The 25,428-nt window shown below is 43.4% G+C and overlaps 1 protein-coding gene and 1 long non-coding RNA gene across 5 annotated transcripts in view; one reads left to right on the top strand and one right to left on the bottom strand.

Annotated features, from left to right (window-relative positions):
- LOC144316248 (uncharacterized) overlaps positions 1-6,047 on the top strand; it is a 32,491-nt gene extending 26,444 nt beyond the window's left edge. For 2 of the 3 annotated variants that reach the window (XR_013382099.1, XM_077901957.1), the window contains exon 2: positions 5,808-6,047. Coding sequence is in view for 2 of the 3 variants with exons in the window: in XM_077901957.1 (XP_077758083.1) it covers positions 5,808-5,942 (135 nt within the window). In the remaining variant the exon portion in view is untranslated. The remainder of the gene's footprint in view (positions 1-5,807) is intronic. The other variant, XM_077901958.1, reaches the window with a different exon arrangement.
- LOC144316249 (uncharacterized) overlaps positions 1-25,428 on the bottom strand; it is a 51,723-nt gene that overhangs the window by 1,402 nt on the left and 24,893 nt on the right. Inside the window, exons 1-3 of one of the 2 annotated variants that reach the window (XR_013382100.1) lie at positions 13,639-14,108; positions 7,568-7,677; positions 5,400-5,548 (exon numbers count right to left, since the gene is read on the bottom strand). This is a non-coding gene — a long non-coding RNA (uncharacterized LOC144316249). Of the gene's footprint in view, positions 1-5,399; positions 5,549-7,567; positions 7,678-13,638; positions 14,109-25,428 lie in introns of those variants that run through there. The other variant, XR_013382101.1, reaches the window with a different exon arrangement.

The following is a 25,428-nucleotide window of genomic DNA, read 5'->3' as shown; positions in this document are numbered from 1 at the left end:
ATAAACATGGCTTCTTGTAAAAGCATTTTACGGAAAAACAGAATGACACAACACCAGGCTGACAGTAAAGACAATTCTGTCAACAACTAACAACTGGAGATGTTCCATGCAGCTTTCAAGAATTGCTTGATTTGAAAAAATTAAAAAAAAAAAAAAGATAAGGAATAAGCTATATGAAAGTGTAAGGTTGAGCAAGCCATACACTAATGTCCAGAATTTTAAGGAAAGAAGGGCATTGTGGGTGCATCTCCAACCTAAAGTGAACACTGGACTTGACAACCAGAGAGAACTTATCCTAATGATGCTCGCCCTCCCCAAATCTCTACATTCTGTGCATTCTCTGCAATTTCCAAGAGGCAGGAAAACGAGGTATCATTACTATATTTTATGTTACCCATCAACAGGCAGAAATTGCACACCAGCACATGCCTCACATTGGAAATAATTCCCTTTACACTGACATAAGAAAGAGAAATAACAATGTAAAACAAAGAGTGACTATTTTGCTGGCTTAAAAACATCTATAGCTTGATATTTCTAGACACAAGCATGTAAAAGATCTACTTTTGTATTCCTCAGTAAAATTTTTATGCTTATAAGACTTTCTAGAGAATGCTTAACTTTATTTGTTTTTAAAGATTCTATTTGTTTATTTGAATTAGTGAGCAAGAGAGAGCAAGAGTGGGGGAGGAGCAAGGGGAAAGGGAGAAACAGACTCTCTGCTAAGCAGGAAGCCCGCTTAGATCCCAGAACTCTTAGATCATGACCTGAGCAGAAGGCAGATTGGTCCCAAGACTCTGAGATCATGACCTGTGCAGAAGGCAGACACTTAACTGACTGAGCCATCCAGGCACCCCAAGAATGCTTAACTTTAAACTGATAATTTAATTTTCTTCTTCTACAGATCTATTTCCCCTGATATATATGTATAAACCCAGACACTATGAAAACAAAGATGTATTTTTTACTTCTCCCTCTCCTCCTCCTCTTTCTTCATCACTTCTAAGAAAAGGAGCAGAAAGTGTGCTTAATATAGAGAATCATGATGAAGAAAATGCAAAGTCACAGAAATTCAGTTTTGATGCTCAGCTGGTAATAGTAATAATCAACAGTTCCATATTACTCTATAAATGGCCCTGCGTGACACTTCTACATGGACTAGGGGTTGGTTTTGCTTTATAACTATGTCCTAAGGGTCCTCCATAAGAAAGGAACAACATAAAAAGCCACAAAAGGAAGAGAAAAGGAAATAACATTTACCAAGTACTTATATGCATATCAGCTCTGTGCTACATGCATTATATACCTTCTCTCTTTTAGTGATGATGAGGATGATCACGACAATGACCATAGTCATGGTGGTAATGATGGCTTCCGTGATCGAGATTTTCTGTGTGCCAGGCATATATAATCTTCACTCAACCATTATTCATTCAAAAATCACTTGTTGGGTGCCCACACTGTGTGCCAGGTACTGTTCTAGGCACTTGGGACATGTCAGTGCACCAAACACACACAAATCATGACCCCCGTAAAGCCATATTTGGGGACAAGAATGGCACTAGAGACTCCCAGACAATACGCACATACACGTAGGGAAGTAGCGAGTATGTTAGCGGGGGATATGTGCTTTGGAAAAATAAGAGATCAAAGCACAGTGGATCAGGATCATGGGCATGAGGGTCAGGTGTCGATTTTAGATCAGGTGGTGATGGTGGTAGGCCTCACTTAGCAGGTGACACTTGAAACAACTGAAGATATTCGCTGCATGGGTTTCTTGGAGGAGATGGCCCCAGGCAGAAGGAAGAGCTGATGGAAAGGGCCTAAGAAAATGGGTGTTCGGATTGTTCAGTCCACAAAGGAGGCCAGCACAGTAGGGCAGAGGTGAGCAGTAATGGGGGCCAGATCCCACTCAGCCTTGCAGGTGGATGGAAAGAGTTTAACTTTTATTCTGAGTGAAATAATAAATCACCCCACAGATTTGAGCACACAGGTGACACGGTCTAATATATGTGTTTTAAAGAATCACTATGTTGGGCAGCCCGGGTGGCTCAGCGGTTTAGCGCCGCCTTTGGCCCAGGGCGTGATCCTGGAGACCCGGGATCGAGTCCCACGTCGGGCTCCCTGCATGGAGCCTGCTTCTCCCTCTGCCTGTGTCTCTGCCTCTCTCTAATCTGTGTCTCTCATGAATAAATAAATAAAATCTTTAAAAAAAATAAAGAATCACTATGTTGTGCTCATAATAATACTCAACCTTGCACTAGCTCTCTGAGGTTCCTGGAATTCCCATCTTACAAACAAGAAGCTAAAGGGTGGAAAAACCAAGTAAGCTCTAAGTGTGCGGCAGAGCCAGGAATTGAACCCAAACCAAGCAAGGTCTGACTTCCAAACCTGGGCACTTTCTGACCACTGTGAAAGACCTTCTCGGTTCACAACTGTTCAGGTTCATGATGACTGAAATACAGATTCCAGGTATAGGAAGAAGCAGAATGTTCTTTCTGGGCTTAGTCGATAAAAAGGCCAACAAAACAAAGCAAAAATCAACAAGGTCTCCCAAGGCCACTGAGGTGCCATGTTTGTAGCTGCCATGTTTGTAGCCACCATATAGGATCAGAGGTAAAAACTCACCCCTTAGGTAGCCTGTGGTTTAGCAGTGGAGATAGAACAATAAAATGTTGCAGGAAAAAAAATAAAAATAAAATAAAAAATAAAATGTTGCAGGAACCGCTTACAAGGAACCTATAGGCCAAGGAAGACGCCTCAGCTCTGAGGCAGAGGGAGTGAGTGGTGGAATGACTCTGCAGCCGGCAAACCCTTTCTCAGACCCAGTGTTTCCCATTGCCTAGTTGTTCACTGGCTCTCAGTTTGGTTCCAGTGGCTTGAAAGAAAAGATTTTGTCTTTCTCTTGAGGTACCTTCTAGGTAAAAGGCAAAGAGCTTCTCATTTGAAGATTCCTCTCTGAGTCTTGCCACTGATTATCCTTTGGCAACTTCCGTCTGTGGAATTCGGTCTAGATACATGGCAGATTGCTGGCAATCCAGAAAACAGAAGGGAACAGAAGGCCGTCTGTGCCTTCGATGTCGGTGAACTCTGTTTCATGTTGAGTGTGTGTGTGTGTGTGTGTGTGTGCACACACCTGCATCTCAGATTCCGGGAAAGCCTGCCAGGGCTGTGCTCCCCAACCCAGGGCCTCCCCAAAGAAGCTTTCTTGTGTAAGAAGCTTTGTGAGTATGGTGTCACCACATGGGAGCTTCGTCTGTTGGATAACGTATTCGTGTTCCCCTTCCAGTTTTCCCCAAGTGAGCTGGACTCTGCTACTTTTCCATCCTGCCACCTTGGTAATTCCTTTGGACCTGATCCTCCCCAGGCTACCTTGGCAACCATGGGAGGGGGGGTTGGCAGTGCCATGACATGGAAACAGGGTGACCCATGGACACCTGGTCTCTTCTGGATAGAATTCCCAATTCTGCAGTTTATTCAGCTGTGTGACACCGGAAAATTCATGTACCCTCCTCCTCTGTGACTCAGACATAAATGTACCCACTTCATAGGGTTGCATTAAACCAGATAACCCACGTGATAAGCCCAGCTCATAACAATTGTTCAATGAATGTCAACTAGTAAGAGCATTATTTTAGTGACATTATCTTCTCAAATTTACTGCTATAAATTTGCAGCAGTTCTGAGCATTGGGTCATGGCTTTGGCCAACGGTATTGGCCTTTGAGGAGGAACTCCAGAGGGCTGGCCACTGGCTTTACTGAAAACCCTGCTGGAAGGGAGAGGACAGAAGGCTGGGGAATCACAGCCTCATGCTGAGACTTCACCTCAGCTGCTTCTATCAGTAGCTTCACCCCAGGGATTATAGAAATATTTTGTGTTCCCAGAACCTTGCTCCGGGCACCATCCCAAGAGAGCTCAGTGTTTAGAATGCTGTGTCCTCAGCAGTCTGCTTTTGACTTTATGAAGCAAGAGAAACTGCAGCAGACAGAAGAAGCCTTCCTCGGAGTGTTTCTAGGGAGGCAACGAAGAGATTTTAGTCCCAACCGTCAAGAAGCACTGCTTGGACACGTCCCTTCTCCCAGGCAGTTTTGCTGGGTGCTGAACTCATCCAATTCTTGGAGTCAGCTTTGCCCCATCCATGTACTCCCTGCTCCAATCTGTGGTCACAGTTGCTTAATATACATCCTGTGACCCTTTGACACCAGACAACCGGGACAGGCATCAGTTGTAGACGTCAGAGATGGCTGCTCTCTGGAAGAGTCAGCCACTGATTCGTGGGCTTGTGGATGAAGCCGAATCCAAACTCCTCAGCGGAACCCACAAGCCCCACACAGGGAACGCTCTTTGGTTATCCTGGGAAACCTGCAGGGGCGCAAAGTTGCAGCAACCAGAGGTGGGGGCAGAGGCGTGCAGAGGGGCCTTCCTGGGGCGCACATCCATTCCACAAACGTGCTGGGGGTGGGGAGCAGGTGTGCAGCAGGAGAGCCCGGTAGGCAGGTACAAGACAATGGGATACGTGCAGGGGCAGGAAATACCATACAAAATGCTCAGGGAGCACAGTGGAGGTGGCACGTTATCCTATAAGAATGTAGGTTGATGGGATCTAGAAATAAACGGATCCCCCCAATTATTTAAAAATTGCTGAGTTGTCAACTCCTGCGAGGGCAAGGCTTAAACATCATTGATTTGCTTTGTATCATATCTGCCATGGAGTTGAAAGCATGTGGCACTGAATACGGTGGAAGTGCCGTAATAATAAAGAAAGAGGTAGGGCGCCTGGGTGGCTCAGTTGGTTGAGCAGCTGACTCTTGGTTTTGGCTCAGGTTGTAATCTCAGGGTCATGAGATCGAGCCCGGCATCTTGCAAACTCTCAAATAAGGAAATCTGAAAAAAGAAAAGAAAGGAAGGGAGAAAGGAAAACAAAAGGAAGAGAAGGAAAAGAAAAAAGAGGCATTTGCTGCAGCTGTGGGCAGGGGAAGGGAGGAGGGTTGCCCTAAGTGTGGATTAATTGGCTCAGTGCTAATGAGAAAGTCATCTCGCTGCTTTCCAGAATAATCCTCATCCATCTCCATCGGAGATTCAGGCTACATCCATTAAACTTGAAGCTTCAACCTGTCTGTGCACAAAGCTGGAATTTGGCAGCCTACCCTCCCTCACAGAAGCATCAAGGAGGCTGCTAGTCTCAGAAAGGTGCTTTGTGTTTCCAAAAGAAAGCTGTTTTGAACATCTGAGCTTTTACCTTCTCCACAATGTGACTCTGTAAGGGCCTCGTGACCCTGGGCAGAGAACCAGACCCGAGACATGTGAGGGGAGAGTGTGTTCACGCACGTCAGAAATAGACCAGAGGGTCATCGTCAGAAAGAACAGCCAGGGCAAGCGAGGTACTGGAATGCCTACCTAGAATGTGAGAACACCAGAGCAGTCTTCTCTTTATGCTCAGATAACATCAGCCCCTCTGGGGTCACGTGTCTCATTCCAGGAGCTTCAGCTGAGAAGGGCAGATTTGGGACAGGCTTCAGAGGCAGGTTGTCAAGATGATTGGAGGGCTGGAAAATTAACCCACGAGGGGAGGTTAAAGGAGACAGGTCTGGCCCCAAGTAGCTGTGGGGCTTTAGATGAGTCACTGCAGCTCTGAGGAGCTCTATCCCCTGGTCTGGAAAATGAGGATGGAGGCTCGGTTGATCCCTCGGGTCCACCAGGAGCCTCACAGTATTTTTATAATCCAGGAGGAGAGGAAGCTAGGCAGTAACTTTGTCATTCATTTTAATTATATGCCTATCTGCTAAGAATCTCTGTCTTCCCTAGGTGAGACAGAAGAAGGGGGAGGAGGAGGAGGAGGAGGAGAAAGAGAAGGAGAAGGTGAAGGAAGAAGAAGAAGAAGAAGAAGAAGAAGAAGAAGAAGAAGAAGAAGAAGAAGAAGAGGCTGAGACTGAAGACTAGGATATTTTCCTGAAGCAAATGCAATGCAGGAGAAAGCTTCTCCCAAACAGAGCAGAAGTCAGAAAAATAAATGAAGCAAACCTTCAAAGTTGGTATTTAAAGTGATATTGCAGGTCTCTATCTTCAGAAATGATAAGCCGACTCTCCCACCCGGAGCCCTTTCCCCTTGCCCTGTCCGTGCTCTCATGAAAACCTGTTTCTTCCACTCAGAGCAGGTAAAATGGGAATGAGAATGTGTCTGCTCCCCAAGGGATGCCTGTGACCTGTACCTGCACAAGCTGGCTTCTAGTGACCTTAGGGCATGAGATCCATGTAAAAATGGGAGGAGAGAGAAACCTGTGGAAAAGCCCCCCCCTTCCAGTGATGATGCTTCCCTTAGAGGCTGCCTGCCAGCTGCAGTCAGTCTGTCTCCAAAAAAGCCTCAAAGGGTGACTTGTACCTGAGTGTACTAGCCTCAGTGTCCCACCCCCTGTCTCTCCACCCTGCACCTTTTCTCTGGAAGAACCATAGATTGGGAGCAAGAGTAGGAGACACATGAAAGAATCCGAGATAACAGTTGGGAAATGAGGGCACCCCAGGTGGCTCAGTGGTTTAGTGCTGCTTTCAAGCTGAGGGTGTGATCCTGGAGACCTGGGATCGAGTCCCGGATCAGGCTCTCTGCATGTAGCCTATTTCTTCCTGTGTCTGTGCCTCTCTCTTTCTCATTCTCTGTCTCTCTATGTGTCTCTCATGAATAAATAAATAAAATATTTTTTTAAAAAAAATAGTTGGGAAACAAAACTCTAGAGCCTATGGCTCCCATTCATCACTACCAGGGTGCAAGTGACTCAGCCTGGTTCAAGGGCACAGGTTGGGTTGCATGGAGTGTGGGGCATCCAGAAATGGCCACATGTTTTTCACCTGTAGGGCTAACACCCTAGGTCCCAAATGTCCACCTTCTGACGGCACTCTGGGTGAGAACTGGTTCTCAACCCTGGCTGGGGAACTTTTTAAAAAATACTGATGTCCTGACCTCATCTGAGATGAATCAAGTCAGGATCTCTGAGATTTCAGGAGGAATCTCCTTACAATATAGATTATACCATGAACCATTATATGCTTCCAAATCAACTTAAAACACACAAAACAGGGGATCCCTGGGTGGCTCAGCGGTTTAGCGCCTGCCTTGGGCTCAGAGCATGATCCAGGAGTCCCAGGATCAAGTCCCACATCAGGCTCCCTGCGTGGACCCTGCTTCACCCTCTGCCTGTGTGTCTCTGCCTTTCTCTCTCTCTGTGTGTCTCTCATGAATAAATAAATAAAATCATTAAAAAAAATAAACACACAAAACATCAGAAGGATCATAAAGGAATAGAAAAGCTCCAGCTTACAATGCCATGTCCCTAACATAGATAACTCTCTTTGCAAAACCCTCTGTTGTCAAGATGTTAGGTTTGTTCATGCCTACGAGAAGCATGCTTTCATGTGATGTCCTTTCATTAGCTTTGATTATCTGATGTAACTAAGGAACATCTGTCCTCAAAGAGTTGTCTGCAAAAAAATTGGTTGCAATCAGTCCTGACGTTCACTTACTCTATAACCATTGCCCAAACCCATGTGATTTTGTCACAGAGCCTGGTACTTACAGGGAGCTCAGTATGTCTTTGATAAAGATGGGCAATCCTTCTTGATCTTGCCCCCTGAATATTTTAGCCCACTAGATGCTTAGGTGGTTTCAGGGTCATTTATTCAGAACCTGGAAAAAGTAGTAACATCAAATCAATTTTCATATCCATAGGAGCTACCGGCTGTAGTATAGATTTACAGAATTTCATTTCCAACTACAGTTTTCCTGCCCTCCCTCATCTGTCAGACAACCAAAGGGCTCACATTTGTATTCTCACTGTAGGATGTTTTCACCTTGTCTGTATCTGCATCATTAAATAGTTCAAGATCAATTGGAGAAGGGATAAACAGCAATCTCTTTCGCTATTTATGGCAAATTTCAGAGCTGGATCCTTTGCTTCTACTTACACCTGAGTTTCGTTGTTGTTGCTCGGCATTCCTTTGCTGTTCTCCTGTAGGTACTGGATGATGGATGGGGCAGGAGGTGCAATCTATCAAAGCATCGTACTGGCATACAGATTACAAAACCTATTATGCCAATCATCAGTACCCACTAAGAACCCCTGTTTCTCAGTTCCATTCATCTTCATTCAAGCCTCTACCTCTCCTGGAGGCTTCATTCAAACCATCCTGTTTACCTCATCATCTCCTGATCATCCTTCAAGGCACCTCCTTCCGAAAGCCTTCTTTAGAGCCTCAGTGTCCTGATAATATCTACTGTTCCTCCCTGTGACCACACTGAGTTCCACTAAGTTTGGACTCCTTGAGGACAGAAATTATGCTTATTCACTTCTGAATTCACAGAACTTGGAAGGTTATAGGCACTTGATAAGCTTTGATCAATATGTACTTAATATACAATTGTCCAGCTATCACCCAAAAACATTATGTTCTGAGAAAGAATATGTCTCAGTGTCCCCTAAACTAAAAAGCAAGTCACTATTCTTTGCTACAAAAGTTCCCTAGCTCGAATGGTGAGTCCTCTTTGGCTCCCTCTTTTCCAATAGTGAGTCCTCCCTTCATTTGGAATGCCTTGTGGTCATTCTCACCTCTGGACACGGTCCCCTGCCATCCTAGGCCTTGACCTCCTCACCTCCCTCTTACAACACAGTATTGGCATTCTCCCTACCTCCGCTTTGGTAGTCTCTCTCACCTCCAACCAATTCTGCAATCTGCTTCCACACTAATCTCCATAAAGGGAAGAGCTTGCTTTTGCCTTGCACTTGCTCAAGAATCTATAAAGATATGGAACCGGAGGGTGTTATGCTGAGCAAAATAAGTCAACCCAGCACACATTAGAGCATTTTTAAAAAAGATTTTATTTATCTATTCATGAGTGACACAGAGAGAGAGGGAGAGGGAGAAGCAGGCTCCATGCAAGGAACCCGATCGATGTGGGACTCGATCCCAGGACTCCGGGATCTCGCCCTGAGCTGAAGACAGATGCTCAACCGCTAAGCCACCCAGGAGTCCCACATTAGAGCATTTAACAAGCATATACTATATGCCAGTTTGGGATGGAGAAGAGCGAGAGGATCTCAAAAGTGAACAAACTGTAAGCAGATAGTAACAACACCAGATTGTTATTATAGTAGCGGCCAATTTTCTAAATGTATTTTGGCTTGTGAAAGGACTCAGAAAATCAGAGCCTTGATTCAGGATGCAGGATTTTTCACAGGAGAGGGTAGAGCCTTGCTGGGAAGGTATAGAGGGATGAGGGGAAGGGTGGAATAGAGTAATAGTGCTAAGAGGAGCTAACTGCATGGGATTTGGAAGTACAGAGGCTTTTAGAGAAAAGTCAGTTACATGCTATTTAGCTGGAGAAAGGGAAGCAGTAGCAGAACACAGGGAAGGGTAGAAAGGTTCGCCAGTACCAGGTTGTGGAATGTTATGAGGCCTCAGGGTTTGGACTTTTCATAGAAAAAAAAAAAAGACCAAAGAAGCTATTGAGAGCTTTTGAACAAAGTCCTGGTGGCAAATTCTTGCAGAATTTTGTGACATAATTCCCTTTAGGATGTTGGAGAAGTCAAAGCTTGACCTAAGGCAACCAATTTCCTTTTTTCTTAAAATGCTCGACTTGAAAGAAATATATCAAATAAAACTGAATCTCAGACACTCAGGAGTTCGCTCTCTTAACGTGTGGGATTTTGCTAAATGCATACTGTTTGCATGTTTTCAGTGTTGTCATAGAAGCAACTGGCATGTTTTTGAGGATACGGATCTCTGGTGTTTCCTGGCTTGCACAGGATGTACTTTCATTTGGGAGGTTGGATGTCCAGAGCCCTAACCAGGATACACTCACACCTTCCAGAGTTGATTAGAGGTGAAAGGTGGCCCTCATCTCCAACATGAATGGTTCTTTCAACTGTTAGCAAGAATGCCCACGACAGCAAAAATAAATGGGGCAGGATGCAACCAAAAAGGAATTCATTTTCACCAACGGTTCCATTTGCACTTAGTTACTAAAATTAATATTTACTGGAAGTGGCAACTTGTGTTCATTGTCTTTGGATCATTAAAATGTGCTCATTTGAGCCCTAAACAGTGCCAGCCATTCTCAGATAACAACTAGAATGACCCGATTAGCGATAAATGCATCACAGCTCTCCTGTGGCATTTCACAGAAGCTCACTTGATTACAGTTACCCAAGACAGTCCTGGCAGGTGGGGTTATTGGACCACTTGTTCTTAGTGGTTTCTTTCCTCAGGCAGATTTGACAGGGAAAGGATGCTACCAAGCAACTGCTCAAAAGCATTTCAGCACCTCGGCTACATTGGTGGGAAGAATAGAGTAATATTAGAATGGCAAAAAAATGTTTAATTTATTTCAGGTTTGGTTTATGGAAGTGCTCCTAGAATCAGGACCTTGATAGAAGATACAGAATTTTGACAGGAAGAGGTAAGACCTCGCAGAATGTTGGGGAATGAAGAAAAAGGTGGAGTAGACTAGTAACGCTAAAAGGAGCCACTTGCATGGGATTTGAAAGTGTGGGATAAAATAAGCATTTATATGTGGAAAAAATGTATTGTTATTGTCCAATTTTAAGCATAAACCCTTTACACTTAAAAATAAAATAAAAAATAAACACTTTAAACTGTAAGGAACTGGTCTTACCAATTGGAGTCCCATGAATTTTATTTTGAGAGCCATTTCTCAGATAATTGATAAAATGAAAACAAAACTAAAAGGATTCTAATAGAACAAAGAGAAGTAGAAGAATGAGTGAGAGATGACTCTGGCTCATGTTCTGGAGAGGGCCAGCCCGAGAGTCTGGATGCATGATGCTTCTTGGAATTGGGCATCTTTTTTTTTTTTTTTTTTTTAAGATTTTATTTATCTGAGAGAGACAGAGTAAGCATGAGTGAGGCTGAGGGGTAGGCACAGAGGGAGAGGGAGAAGCAGACCCCCACTTAGTAGGGAGCCCGGTATGGGGCTTAATCCCAGGTTCCCAAGACCATGACCTGAGCTGAAGGCAGATACTTAACCAACTGAGCCACCCTGGCACCCCTAGTGGGGCATTCCTGTATCTGACTTTCGGATTCTTGGCTGAAAATGCCTCACTTTAGAATCCTTCAAGTTCAAATCTGACCAAATACACATATTCTTTCTCTGCAATCACTGAACCCTTCAATGTTATGCATAGTAGGTCCTCAAAGATCATCCACTGAGCAAATCCTCACAGATACTGCAACTTCACACATTTCAGAAATGAAATGAAGGGATCTCCATGTCTGCCTCGGGTACCTGCCCTGTTTCCAAAAGGAGCAAACACTGGATGGTGACAGAGATTCTCTCTTTTTTGATTTGTTTATAGTTATCTGGTTTTTTTGAATGTTAGTTTGTTTTCTTGTGCCTTTTGATAAAACTGAATATACTGCAAAGGTAAAATAGAAACTTCCTTTCCCCAAGGCTATGTTCATTCTTCCAAACGGAACTGAACAACTCTATTATTAGACTTAGCAATGCTTGAAAGAACTTCTCCCTAATATGCTTCTTCTGGGGGACACTGGGAAATCTTGAGACTGGGTAACCAATTTGAAAGATCCAGAGAGAATCCAGTATAATGAGAATGTCTGAAAAAAAAAACTGTTCTCTTGAGCGAACTGGCCCTTCAAGAGGACTAATAACTTAGGCATATTTTGAATAACCATTATAGAGGCACCATTTATAACTCTTAGCTCCTGAGTTTCCTCATTTATAAAACAGGGACAATAAAGACGGTTATGAGTGGATGCCTGGGTGGCTCAGTCGGTGAAGCATCTGCCTTTGGCTCAGGTCATGATTCCTGGGTCCTGGAATCCAGGCCCATGTTGGACTTCCTGCTCAGCAGGGAGTCTGCTTCTCCTTCTCCCTCTCCCCTAGCTTGTACTCTCTCTCTCTCAAATAAATAAAATCTTTAAAAAAAATTAAAGAAAAAAAAAATAAATAAAAAAAATTAAAGATGTGGGGGAGGTGGGTAGGGGGATGGCGTAATTGGCTGATGGGCATAAAGGAAGGCATGTGATGGTTGTTATACAAAACTGATGAATTAGCCCCGGTGGCTCAGCAGGGACCCAGGATCGAGTCCCAAGTCGGGCTCCCTGCATGGAGCCTGCTTCTCCCTCTGCCTGTGTCTCTGCCTCTCTCTCTCTCTCTCTCTCTCTCTCTGTTTCTCATACATGAATAAATAAAATCTATTTAAAAAATTTTTTTAAAGTTAAAAAAACTGATGAATTATTGAAAACTATATCTGAAACTAATGATGGCTAATTATGTTGGCTAACTGAATTTAAATAATTTTTTTAAAAAGTGTGATCAGAATGCACTGAGTCATAACATGCAAATATGTAGAAGAAAGCCTAGCACATAGTAAGTTCTACCTTCCAGATTTCATTATTTTTTTAGCACTATTTTTTTCCAAACTCATAAAATAAATTTGTACAATAGCCATCTCCTCTCCTTCAGGACCTAGACACAACACCTACCTCTTATTGAGCATTTATTATATTGACCACACCTGGTAAGGAATGCAGCAGGGATTTGAACCTGGGGCAGAATGACCCAAAGCAAATCTCCCCACTCAACTACGCTCCTGCTCTAAGGCGCTAAGGAAACTGCTCTCTGCATCCCAAAGCAAAACTGAACTCAATTAAAAATAAGACCATAGGCCAAAGGCTTATCTCTGACAGGGGAGAGTGTTCGGTGCCTCTCAGAGAATTTCAGCTTAACACCCTGAGATTAGTGAGCCTTGCATCTCTGATCCACGGAGGTCTGTTTAATTCAAGTCACATGTGGGCATTTGCACTCCAATTATAACGTCAGTTCTAAATCTGTTGGTATGTCACAGAGGCACAAGTTAAAACCCAGGAAAGTACTTGAGCTGTTACTGTTCCCAAGCAGAAACATCCTTGGAAGCTTATCTGAACAGAAGGCCCATCTGAAACCTTGGAGGTCTGCCCAACCCTGGTTTCCTGTCGAACCGAAAGCAGAGAGGCCCAGACGCTTGGCCAAAAGGTTCGCGCTTGTGTGATGGGCAACCTAGCTTCGTGGATTTGGATCAGAAAGGCCAAATGCAGCCCGCAGCCGAGGCCCCGCAGGCGGTGACACCACTCTAGCTGGCCCAACAGTACGGTATGAGGAAGAAGGGACAGAAAGAAGACAAGAGTCATAAGTGAAGTGACAATGCAACAAGGCAAACCGACTTCCTAACTGGCAAAGAAGGGGGGAGAGAGCCCCCAGGATTATTTTTTATAAATTATTCTGCTAGCCTTGGCATCCAGAAAGGATCCTTTGCTATCTGGGCTGGTAGCTAACATACTGAGCACTTGCCATATATGTGATATGACACCAAGCACCTTACGCGTGTTATTTTAATGGTGAATGATTAAAACAAAAGTGGCTGAAAAGGCCAACGTGCAACTTCAGGATTTCCATAGAGGGTAGCATTTGGTCAGTCTTTGCTAACAGTGAGCCACCTGTTTTTAGAGTTGTATCATCTCACTTGCCTGCAGCATATATTTTTTTAAATCCTGGCACAAGGTCAGCTTGAGTCAAGATGCTTCCTTGCTGTTGTGCCATGTCCATGACCTCAGGGATAACCCCATCACCTACCTGCTTCTGCAGGAAGCAGAACCCCTGATGCCTCCAAGGCCTCCAGGAGGTATTTTTGGCCACCTCGCGGTGATGCTTCTTGCTCTGGCTGCACTTGAACCCCACCATCAAACCATATCTCTCCCCTGGGGAACACTCTCCCTTTGCTTAGCGGAGTCAAGGCAACTTCTGTGGGAAGAGGGGGGGAGCTCTGTCTTCAAATACTGTGTTCTTAGGAGAGAGGAAGCTTTCTGAGATATCCCACAGGAGATGTCATGTGTCATTGGCCACCGCTTGGTCATATGCCCATTTCTAAATCCAACCTACGCAGGAATGTGACAGTCATGATTATGTTAGATTGGGATTCGCCCGCGGGGTCAGCTTCCCCAGGATTATGTGAGCTGATGTCACCACCAGCATAGATGGAGGTTAGATAAGGTTAGATAAGATGAGCGGGGGCTGGGGTAGGCATGGGTGCCATAGCAGCCAGGGGGGTCCAGGCCAGCCTCCACATTTCACAGTTCCAATAGTCCCTAGGTCTGCCCCAAAGTCCTACTTGCCTCCACGTGTCACCCCTACAGGGCAGGTCCTGCTAGTTCCAAGGAAAAGAAATCCATCCCTCTTTATGTGTCCATGCGACTCCCTACCTACTTCTATGACAGCACTTATATTTCTTTTTTATTTATTTTTTTAAAAGATTTTATTTATTTATTCATGAGAGACACACAGAGAAAGAGGCAGAGACACAGGTAGAGGGAGAAGCGGGGTCCATGCAGGGAGCCTGACATGGGACTCGATCCTGGGACTCCAGATCACGCCCTGGGCTGAAGGCGGCGCTAAACTGCTGAGCCACCCAGGCTGCCCACACCTCCTTTTTTTTTTTTTTTTTTACCTCCTTTTTTTAATAGCTGTCTTCACACATATCTCTTCCAGCTAGACTGTGAGCTCTCCGATTATAGAGGCCATGTATTATTCAATTTTGTATTTCCAGCACCTACCACAATGCCTGGAATAAAATAGGTGCTCAATAAAGGTTGGATTGAAATGATTTCTGAATTTCTTTTATGAAAAGTCTATGTCATCCTCACCTAGAAATGGGCAGGGCGTGGTGGGGTGGGTTGCAGGCTTGGTTTCAAAAGCGGCAAAGAAAGGAAGATGAGTCTGCTGTTGGTTTGTTATTTTTAAATTAATTTCTAACCCACGCAATTCAAACAAAGGATGTAAAGGAGCAGGGGTGCTGGGTGTAATGCGTCGTGATTAATGTCACCATTCCCGTGCTTCCCCAGAGCACACGGGAGAGGGTGGGATGCAGTGATTCAGGCCTCATCTGTCTGTGCACAATTCAGAAAGACACATTTCCCCGCTCGCCCAGGGCTCTGGCAGGGAAAAACTCAGATCCCCAAACTCAGGTCATTCTAGTGCGGTAATAACCAGCTGGGTTTTCGGCAACTTGGATGGGGAGCCATCTGTTTTCCCAGCCCACATGAAAATATGCACAAGAAGGGTGCAAATCAGCAAATCTGCAGCTTCCAGGGGACCTGCTGGGATGTGCCCTCCCTGCGGGGATCGCTGAAAGGTGGATGCAGCGTGGGAAGAGCGAGGGCCAGCAGCGAGGCCGAGAGCTGAGCAAACCCCCACGCCGGGGTCCCTTTTGGGCCTTTGCCTAGGAGAGAGCCCATCTGGCTCCCGGCCCGTGGGGGTGGGGGGGGCACCGCGGAGCCCGCTGAGCGCCCCGAAAGTCGCGGGCGGCCCGACGCCCTGGGCTCCCACGTCCCGGGGCTGCTGAGCCCAGGTGGTCGCCAACAGAGGCGCTTTTTGTGTCCCGGTGCTCGAGAAGACAGCCTCCCCGCCGTTCCCACATCCCCCCCCCCCCCCCCCCAGCCTGCTCTGCACATCACAGAAGGGAATTTAGGGCCGCCTTGGCTCTCCGAAGGCAGAGGACAGTGGATTCCACGGAAAACGGAATAGAAAGGGGGTGCTGTTAGCCCGCCAGCCAGGTGCAGCCGCCCCGCAGCCGGCCGGGGGGGGGGGGTGACTTGGGGGCCTGTGCCCAGCCACAGTTCATTGTCACAGAGTCACAGACTCCTCGGCGGGCGGAGAGCCAGCTCCGGGCCCCAGCTCCGGGCCCCCGGGGAATTTCAGATGGATTAATAAACAAAGTGGCCTGCGTGTAAGGCGGCTGATCCTCTATGGGGAAGACGGTGGCGTGATGTCTCCAGTCCTGACTTCTGGACCCACTGCCTCCACCCACTCTCCCCCAGGGCCGGGAGGGCGTCCGCCCAGCAGGACCCTGGGGTGGGGCTGGGGCTGGGGGATTAGTGTTCCTGCCTTGCTTTGGTTTTTTTTTTTTTTTTTTTTTTTAAGATTTTATTTATTTATTCATGAGAGACAGAGAGAGAGAGAGAGAGAGAGAGGCAGAGACACAGGCAGAGGGAGAAGCAGGCTCCATGCAGGGAGCCTGATGCGGGACTCGATCCCGGGTCTCCAGGATCACCCCCTGGGCCAAAGGCAGGCACTAAACCACTGAGCCCCCAGGGATCCCCTGCATTCCTGGTTTTTGATCTGGCAACACACTTTGACCACCGGGTAGTGCGTTTTCCAAGACTCCCGTTGCGGCTCGCAGGGATGCATCTCAGTCTGGTCATCTCGACTCGGTGGCATTCGCTGTTAAACCGAAATTCTGCACCGAGACAGTGATGCGGTCTCAACACCGACAGCGCGGTGACATCACCGCTGTCTATGTATAGAAAGCCTGCGAGCCACTGGGAGCCGGAGCGGCGGCTTCCCTGACATCGTACACAGGACCAGGGGATCTGCTCACTTGAGCTGGTGCTGAGGGGAAAAGAAACGCGGTGCTGGGCTTTGACTATAACTTCCTCTTCCAGTTTCTTTTTCTGTGATTTTTGATGCAAAGGGCTCTCCTCTCCCTCCTGAGAAGCAGGAACTGTCTCAGAGAGTATACTGCTCTTTGGTGTAACCCCCCGCTGGCTCCCCCTGCCCCCGCAGAGAGCTGCGCTCCTGCTAAAAGCCACTCCTGCACAAATGCTCTGTGCCTGCCTTTGTCTTCCCTTGCTGCTTGCAAACTCCCTCTAAGCCTTCTCTGCTCAGCACAGCCCCAAGAAGTACAGGTTTCTGGAAAGGAAAGGAGAGGAGAGAGGAGAGGAGTGGAGAGGAGAGGAGAGGAGAAGAGGGGAGGGGAGGGGAGGGGAGGGGAGGGAGGGGAGGGGAGAAAGGAAAGGAGAAAGGAAAGGAAAAGGGAAAGGAAAGGAAAGGAAAGGAAAGGAAAGGAAAGGAAAGGAAAGGAAAGGAAAGGAAAGGAAGAAAGAGAGAGAGAGAAAGAAAGAAAGAAAGAAAGAAAGAAAGAAAGAAAGAAAGAAAGAAAGAAAGAAAGAAAGAAGCCAAAGAATTTAGTTTTATAAATGAGGAGGAAAATGCATTCTCTAAAAAAGTAGAAACTAAGTGAATACCTGCACAAGGAAAAATCATTCTTCCTCTGAACTCTTTAAGAGGAATGATCTCATCTCCATGTTACATATTTGAAGATAGACTTATTTTGCTCCTTAGTGCACTTTTCTATTTAAATTTCTCAGTATGGGGGCACCTGGGTGGCTCAATGGTTGAGCATCTGCCTTCAGCTCAGGTCATGATCTTGGGGTCCTGGGCTCAAGTCCCCCATCTGGCTCCCTGCATGGAGCCTGCTTCTCCCCCTGCTGTCTCTGCCCCCCCCCCTCCATATCTCATGAATAAATAAATAAAACCTTTAAAATAAATAAATTTCTCAGTGTGACTGAAAACTCTATCATTTGGAGTCCAAGCTTCCAGGAATTAAAATTGCATGGAGAAAATGCAGAAAATAAGTGAGTAGTGTTGACACTCCCAGCATGTGAACTGGTTGGGCAGACCTCTGAGGAATAATACCCCATAGCAAACGCTAATACTTCCGGCAAACTTTTCCTGCAGAGGGTCAAAGAATAAATATTGCATGTTTCATAGGCCATGCGAGGTCTGCTTCAACTATTCAGCTCTGTCCTTGGGACACAAAAGCAGATGTGCAAATGGATGAGTGTGTCTATGTTCTAATAAAACTTTATCTGTAAATAAAAATAGGCGACAGGGACACCTGGGTGGCTCAGCGGTTGAGCATCTGCCTTCGGCTCAGGGCGTGATCCCACAGTCCCGGGATCAAGTCCCACATCAAGCTCCCTGCATGGAGCCTGCTTCTCCCTCTGCCTATGTCTCTCTGCCTGCCTCTCTCTGTGTGTCTCTCATGAATAAATAAATAAAATCTTTAAAAAAAAAAAAAAAAGGCAACTGACCAGATTTGACTCATGGTTTGCTGATCTCTGCTGTGTAGTAAAGGCTTAATAAATTTTCTTCTCAGGCCAAATAGTTAGTGGGAGCTTGCAAAACCAAAGTCATTCTGTGGGGATGACACATCCCCACATGAGATGGTAGCCAGCACTAATCATTGGGTCTCTTTCTTCCACTTTCTCACAATATAATAACTGACAATTTAACAGCTATTTTCAGCTTACAAAATGCATATTATCTACTTGAACTGCAAATTCCGTGAGATAATATCATATTGCACATAATTTTTTATCTTGGATTTTAAGTTTCTGGGAATAAGCAGGTAAGTTATCCAGACCAACCATCCCACTAAAACAACCAAAAATGCTAAATCTAATACAAAAAGCATCTACCTAAAAGCATCCCAAGACTAACAAGTTAGAAAGGAACTAGCAGACTGAAATGGAGGGAAAGTATTAAGGAAGCACAGAAGCAAACTTTTGCCCTGATACTATTTGCTGATCCTAGCAAAATGGAACTTTCGGTTTTGGTGACTTCATGGGGGGAAATGGACAGAAATCAAAGTCTAGAGATTGTCTGAGCTACAAAGTCCACCAATAAATCACCCCTGTGATAAAGTTGAACCTCAAAGATATAACCCCAGGGGTAAAAGAGAGCCAGAAGTGAAGTGGCCTTATTGCAAATAAACAGAGAGGTCAAGGGCCCTTGAGCCTTAAACTTTGGGTTAAGGTGGTTGTTCCTCCAGACATCTTTCAGACACAAACAGAAACTCTTTCTGGCAGAAGGTCTGTAAAATTCATCCTGGGCCTCAAATTACTCCTATAAATGATTTTTCCAAGCACAAGGACCTAGCTTATAGTCAAGAAAATTTGGTACACAATTCAACAAAAAAAGATTTGCAAATATTTAGCTAGTAGAATTATCAGATATAAGTTGTAGAGCAAGGGTGCTCACTCTTAAAGGAGGGAGAAAAAAGAATGGACTGGAGAGCAGAAAACCATTTAAAAAATGACAACGTGAATTTTTCTTTAAACCAGTGAACTTTTAAGAAGGGAAAATGAAATCACCAAAAATTTAAAACTCAATAGAAGTTTTTAACAGCAGACTAGACATACTGAAGGAGATAATTAGATATTAGCAACCCCATTTTTGGAAAAGAGGCTCCTGGTGTCCCCCTATTGGTAAGTATACAAAGGTGATAAGCTTTTGTGTATCACTTTAGAACCCAAAGTTCTACAAACTTTTCAATCGATGTCCAACTTTGTGGTCATAGGTGCTTGTATTCTCTTCCCCACACCGAGGTGACAATCTTCAATCCAGTTTTGGTGCCACATTCTGCCTAACTACAAATTCCTTACCAGGCCACCAGGACACTGATGTCTTTGTCCTACCCAGGAATTTTGATCCTGTGACCAAATTCACTTGATCTGTCACAGAGGCATTCAAGATCTTACCACGAGTTTCAGTTTGTTCTAGATAATGAAATGAAGGAGGAACACTCTGCTACTGATCAAAGGGCCCTTGTGTTTAATAACCAAACATGAACAAAGTTGGGGGAGGGACAATAAAAAAAAGTGCTAATAAATATATTAGTTTATCTAAAACTATTTAAGAGTCTCTACATGATGAGGCTCAGTCAGTTGAGCGTCTGACTCCTGATTTCGGCTCAGGTCATGATCTCCAGGTTGTAGGATTGAATCCTGCTTCTGGTTCTGTGCTCAGCAGGGAGTCTGCTTGGGATTCTCTCTCTCCCTATCCCTCAGCCCTACCCCTGCCCTGCTAGGGGGAAGGGCACTCTCTCTAAAATCAATCGATCAATCATACAAATAAATAGATAAATAAAATATAATGTCTCTACATAAGAATGTTAGTTCCAATGGTAGTCCCTGCTCAGATAGAGAGCTGCACAATCACATTCCTCAAACAGCCCACTATGCTGCCCTTAGCCTGATATTCTTTGTAGTTCTCAAAGTCCCTCAAACCCTTTCATAACTAACTTCACAGAGATTGAACTCTGCCGAAATGCCTTCATATGGACTCTGAGGACTTAACCAATTCAATAGGAATTTTTTTTTTTTTTTTTTTTTTGCTTCCTATGGTAAACTATATTCCAATTGAAACCTCTGTCCTCATTTTCTGTGATGGTTTTCATGAATTTCAATTTTCCATATATTTTAAGCCCCGCAAGATTCTCAATACACATCAGATTTGCCATCTATCCTTTCTGTTGTTTATTCCTCCTCAGATTTCTGGAGTACCTTTCCTCCCATCTGAAGAATTCCCTTTAGTGTTTCTCTCAGTGCAGGTCTCCTGGCGATGAATTCTCTGCTTGAGTTTGTCTAAAAAAAAATGTTTATTTCACTCATACATGCAAAGGGGATTTTCACTGGATAAACAAATCCGGTATGACATTTTTGTTTTTTATTTTTTTTCTTTCAGCGCTTTGAAGATGTCACTGCATTGCCTTCTGGCTTTTATTTTTCTTTTGAGAAAAGAGCTACCAGTCTGATTCATGGTCCCTTAAAATGAATGTGTCTAGTTTCTCTAGATGCTTTTAAGGCTTTGGGTTGCAGAAATTTTACAATTATGAGCATAATTGTGGTTTCCTTCATATTTATCTTGCTTGGAGTTTGTAACATTTCTTTGATATATTTCATTAATTTTGGAAGAGATCTCAGCTATCATTTTTCTTCTTTTTCTTTTTTTTTTTTTTTTTTAAGATTTTACTTATTCATTTGAGACAGAAAGATACCAAGAGAGAGAACATGAGCAGGGAGAGGGACAGAGGGAGAGAGAGAAGCAGACACCCCTCTGATCAGGGAGCTAGATGCAGGGCTTAATCCCAGGACCCCAGGATCAGGATCTGAGCAGAAGACAGATGCTTAACCATCTGAGCCACCTGGGTGCCCCTATCATTTTTTGAAATATTGCTTCTGCACTATTATCTCTTTCCATGCTTTCTGACTCCCATTATATGCATGTTGGATCTTTCCTCCGTGTTCCATATATTGCTTATATGACTTTCTGCATTCTTCATCCTTTTTCTCTCTGTACTTCAATCTGAATATTTTAACTGACCTATCATCCAGTTAACACATCCTCCTTTTTGTTATGTCCAATATGCAGTTAAATTCTTTATTGAGATCCTCATTTCAGTTATTACATTCTTTAGCTGTAGAAGTTCCATTTGATGCTTTTACAGACTTCAGTTTTCTGGTAGAATTCTCCCTTTTGACATCTATTTTTTTTTAACATATTAATCAGCTTTTTATAATTCCGTATCTCCTAATCCTAATACCTAGGTTAACTATGGATCTGCTTCTATTGTCAGTTTTGTTTTTAATTGTGTTTCTTGGTATGTCTAGTATTATTTTATGAATATACAACACCATTTATGGAAAACTGTAAATGTTCAGGATGGTGTCATGTTTCTCCAGAGGGGATTTATCCTATCCTCTGACAGACAGCTATAGAAAAACCCCAGAAAGTGGGATGATTCAAGCAATTTGTAATCTTTGTAAGGTTTTGTATACCCCTGGCAGAGCAACCAAAAGCCTGGGGTATTTACTAGAGTCCCTCCTCCTTGGTAAATCCTAGGCTCCAGTTTTTATCTCCTCACCCTCCTGACACTGCCTCAAACTCTTTTTTGCTTTTCACATACTTTCTGCTTGACTTTTTAGCCTCTTGCATGTGTACCTTAAGAATTTAATAAATGCTTCCTGGTAAAAAGCCCCTCCACCTCTCCTCTCAGAGACCTTGGCTCCTCAGGCCCTGTCTGCCTCAGCAGCTCTGAAGTCCAATTTGTGTCCCTCTAGCTATGTGAGGCCACTGAAAGCTCTGCTGAATTCTCTGCTTCTTAGCATTCACCTTCTGCCCAATCCTCAGCCTTTCCTTCCATATCAAAAATTATCAAATTTCCTGAATGTGGCACAAGGAATATTTTGGACTCACCTTAATGAGTTTCTCTCTTTCTTGGATCTTGACCCTGCAAAGTCCTAGACTATTTGGGCTGCCCTTTGATGTCTTATCAAAATGTGTCTTTTGTGTTTTATATGGATTTCTACATTTTTTCAACAGAAGACTTGGTGTATCCTAATGAGAAGTAGGGTAAGTTTCCTTAATAGAAACACAAAATCTTTTATATCTCTGCTTTTGTCTTTGATTGAGCCAAAAATTTGGCTCTTGATCCCATCTCAGATATATGAGACTCTTCTTCCAATACTACTTACGTGTCTTATAGCTTCATTACTTTAGGGCTAAGCCTACCCAGATCATACTTCGGAATATGCCCAGACCTTCAAGTAAGAGAAAGTGGCTGTCACATGTTACCTGCGGTGTGGGCTTCCAATCCAATGTCTGGGAAAACACATTTCCTTAATCTATGCTTTCAAGTTTTAGGTTAATCTCTGGTCATTTCTAAATTTCTCTAATTTAGTGAGGTTCTTCCTGCTGTTCAGAAATGGAATTTTCTTATTTTTTCTGTAAATATTTATTTGGCTCCAATAATTTCTTGGTCCTTTCCTTTTTGAGCCTATACTTTTTTCAAAATGGAGAAAATATGAGAAATATGTAAATCTGTTCACATGCCCATTGCTATCTCTCCCTTTCTTTTAAAGATCTTTCTTTAAAATATCTTTTAACTATATTTAGAATCTATCCAATGAAGGCCATTTATTACAATCCCATTAGGCATTGTTAAATCAATTAAAATATATCATTCAGTAGACATTGTATTGAGTCTAATTTAAAATGCATATGTTGGAGCCATAATGGATCACTGTGTTGTCAGATATGGTGGTTCTTCATCTGTTGCTGATAAAGATGAAACTGTTTCTTGAAAAGTAAAAGCCATCTGCAGCTGCTTTGAAAGTCAATTGACATTTTGTTAATTAGCATTTATTTACAATAGTTGAATAACAATATCAAACTACAATAAGGAATGAGCAGTTAACAGTAGAAAAAAAAAGCTAGTGACATTAAGTTTCATCTTTTGGCATCTCGTTAAAAACACATTCTTTCAGAGGTGTAGAAGAGGATTCACTGAAGTCTATTTAGATGTAAAATGAACCAGAGAAAGGAATGAGATCCCAGAGAGGTGGGGTCAAGGTGTGGCTCATGGGTCTTAAAATGGAACAGATGACCAAACCAGCAGTAAAGTAGCCAGTTTAGCAACAAAGGATAAGGAAAAAAAAAAAAGGAGGATAAGAACTAAGATAAAATTATTTCCTTATTTAACGGCTTTTTAACACATGCCAAATCATCACTGGCAGTCAGCAGATTCCAAATGACTCCGGTGATCAAATTAAGATGTCATATTCAGCTCAGGTCCTGAACCGCAATCACCCATCTCTGGGCATGAAGCAGGCAGAAAATGAGGGAAAAAAAAGAGGGACCTGATTTTAACAGGAACATTTTGACATATTAAAATTAGACATCAGGGAAAAAAATGTCCGTAATTTTGATTTTTGGCTTGCTTACTTCCCTCCCTGCAACTCCTGGGAAGTATAAATGTCAAAACTGAAAATGACTAAGATATTTTCATAAAAAATAACCAGTGATATGTTACCAGATTTCCAGTTGATCTCAAATGCTGTTATCAATAAACAAATAAATCATGATTTCACCATAATCCTCAAAGAAGCACATTTGCTACCACTGTATTTATTCCCTATAATTGGCACCAATGCTAAGTGTTCATTGACAAAGGAGAAAAAAATAAATTCTTCTGCTCTTTTGTCTTTTAGGAATGTTAATGACTTTCTAACCCAGAGATCCGATGTGAACTGTCATATGAATAAGCAGGACACAGTACCGCTTCTTCTTTCTTAAAAACGCTGGCAAGCTGGCTTTGCCCCACACTTGACAATACCCTGTAACATTGCTGTCTTCCAAGAGGGCAATAAAACAAGACATATTGCCAGTAAGCAGCTAATGATTTCCGTGATTATAAGCATGCAAACAGCTATGCATTTATGGAACTAGTACCATTTTCCCATTTCTCTACAAGTGTGTTATGATTTTCCTCCCCAGCCATGATTCCCAGGAAAATGGGTAATTAGTGATGTGGAAGATTGCTGTCACATTGGATGGACTCTGTGGTTCTGCCTATCATAATGCTCATGTACAAATTAGGAATACAGATATAGAATGTTATAAAAGAAAAAAAAATGCACCAACTTTTCCGTTCTCTGGCTCATTTCAGCCAAGTGACACTGACTGACTAGCTCTGACCAGTAGTTCAAAACTAGTTTTTTTAAACCACCCTCATTTACTGAAAAGCAATTGATGAGAGACTGTAAAAAGCCAGTTGCTTGGAGAATTTTCACTCCCCTGAAGCCAATGGAGAATTTTCACTCCCCTGAAGCCAATGATTGTATCTTAAAAAGAAGTGGTGGCTTTATATTTTAATTATTAATCTCACTTTTAACAGATGTGTTCTGAATCTGCCCAGCTACTCGTTGGCTCAAGTCATGTGAACTATCCCTTTTACTGTGCATGTGGAATGCTAATAAATAAAATATTTGTGCTATAAAGTATCTCTTATAAATATCCATTAATTTTCCCAAAGATTTTAGATAGGGTGATTTTTAAAATAGCCAGCCTAAAGTGAATATGATGGCAGGATACCACCTAGTTTTGTTCATTGAATCTCCATTTGGTGTGATATTCTTCAGGTTACCTTTTCACCTCAAAGCATGGAAAGGTTTAATTTTGTATTGTTATTAAACATTTCCCTTCCTTACCAGTAACTTTATGTGGGATCTGAGAGCGCTGAACTTGCCCATCTCTGTTCTGACACACAGGTGACCACTGGCTTGAAAAATAAATTCTCTTTTTCCTTTTGAATTATCAACCACTTCAGATTGAATCAAGATGTGACAAGCACTCCAACATATATCATCTTTGTTAATGTAATTCAGTCCTTCAACAATCTTGCAAATTAGGCATTACTATTCCCATTTTATGCATTAGGAAACTGAGGCTCATAGAAGTTAAGAGAGGAGTTCAAGGTGACACAACCTGAAAGCATCTAGCGACAGGAAAATCTCAATCTATGATTCCAGTGCTGGCACTCTTTCTATTACAGAACAATTTACTCATTTTACTTAGACCAATGGGAAGATAGCTGATATTAAGGTGAGGCCTCATCCTTAAGTTTTTAATTCAATTTTGAGCCCTGCTGTCTTTACTTTGAATCAGTCCTCGTTTCTCTCAAAAATCAAAACTAATGCCAAACCCTCCATTATCATTATAACATCCAGAAAGGGCTGGCTGGGTCTCCCATTTCACCTTTGCCAGATTAGGAAAAAGGTAGGCATATGCACTATTGAGCTTTCAAATTCAGAAGTCAAGAGAGGTAAGAAACCCAAAATGATCTCTAGAAGTTAACAGGGACTTTCTTATGCAGCCATAGATTATCCATCTCTCTCATTCTGTTAGGGATCCTTTCTTCCTGCCTTCTCTTCCCACACCCGAGCAATGTTTGCATTTTCTTAAATG

This window comes from Canis aureus, chromosome 6 (assembly GCF_053574225.1).
Source record: "Canis aureus isolate CA01 chromosome 6, VMU_Caureus_v.1.0, whole genome shotgun sequence".
Classification (NCBI taxonomy): domain Eukaryota; kingdom Metazoa; phylum Chordata; class Mammalia; order Carnivora; family Canidae; genus Canis; species Canis aureus.
The sequence above is the reverse complement of the archived record's forward strand: the minus strand, read 5'-3'. Positions and strand labels throughout refer to the sequence as shown.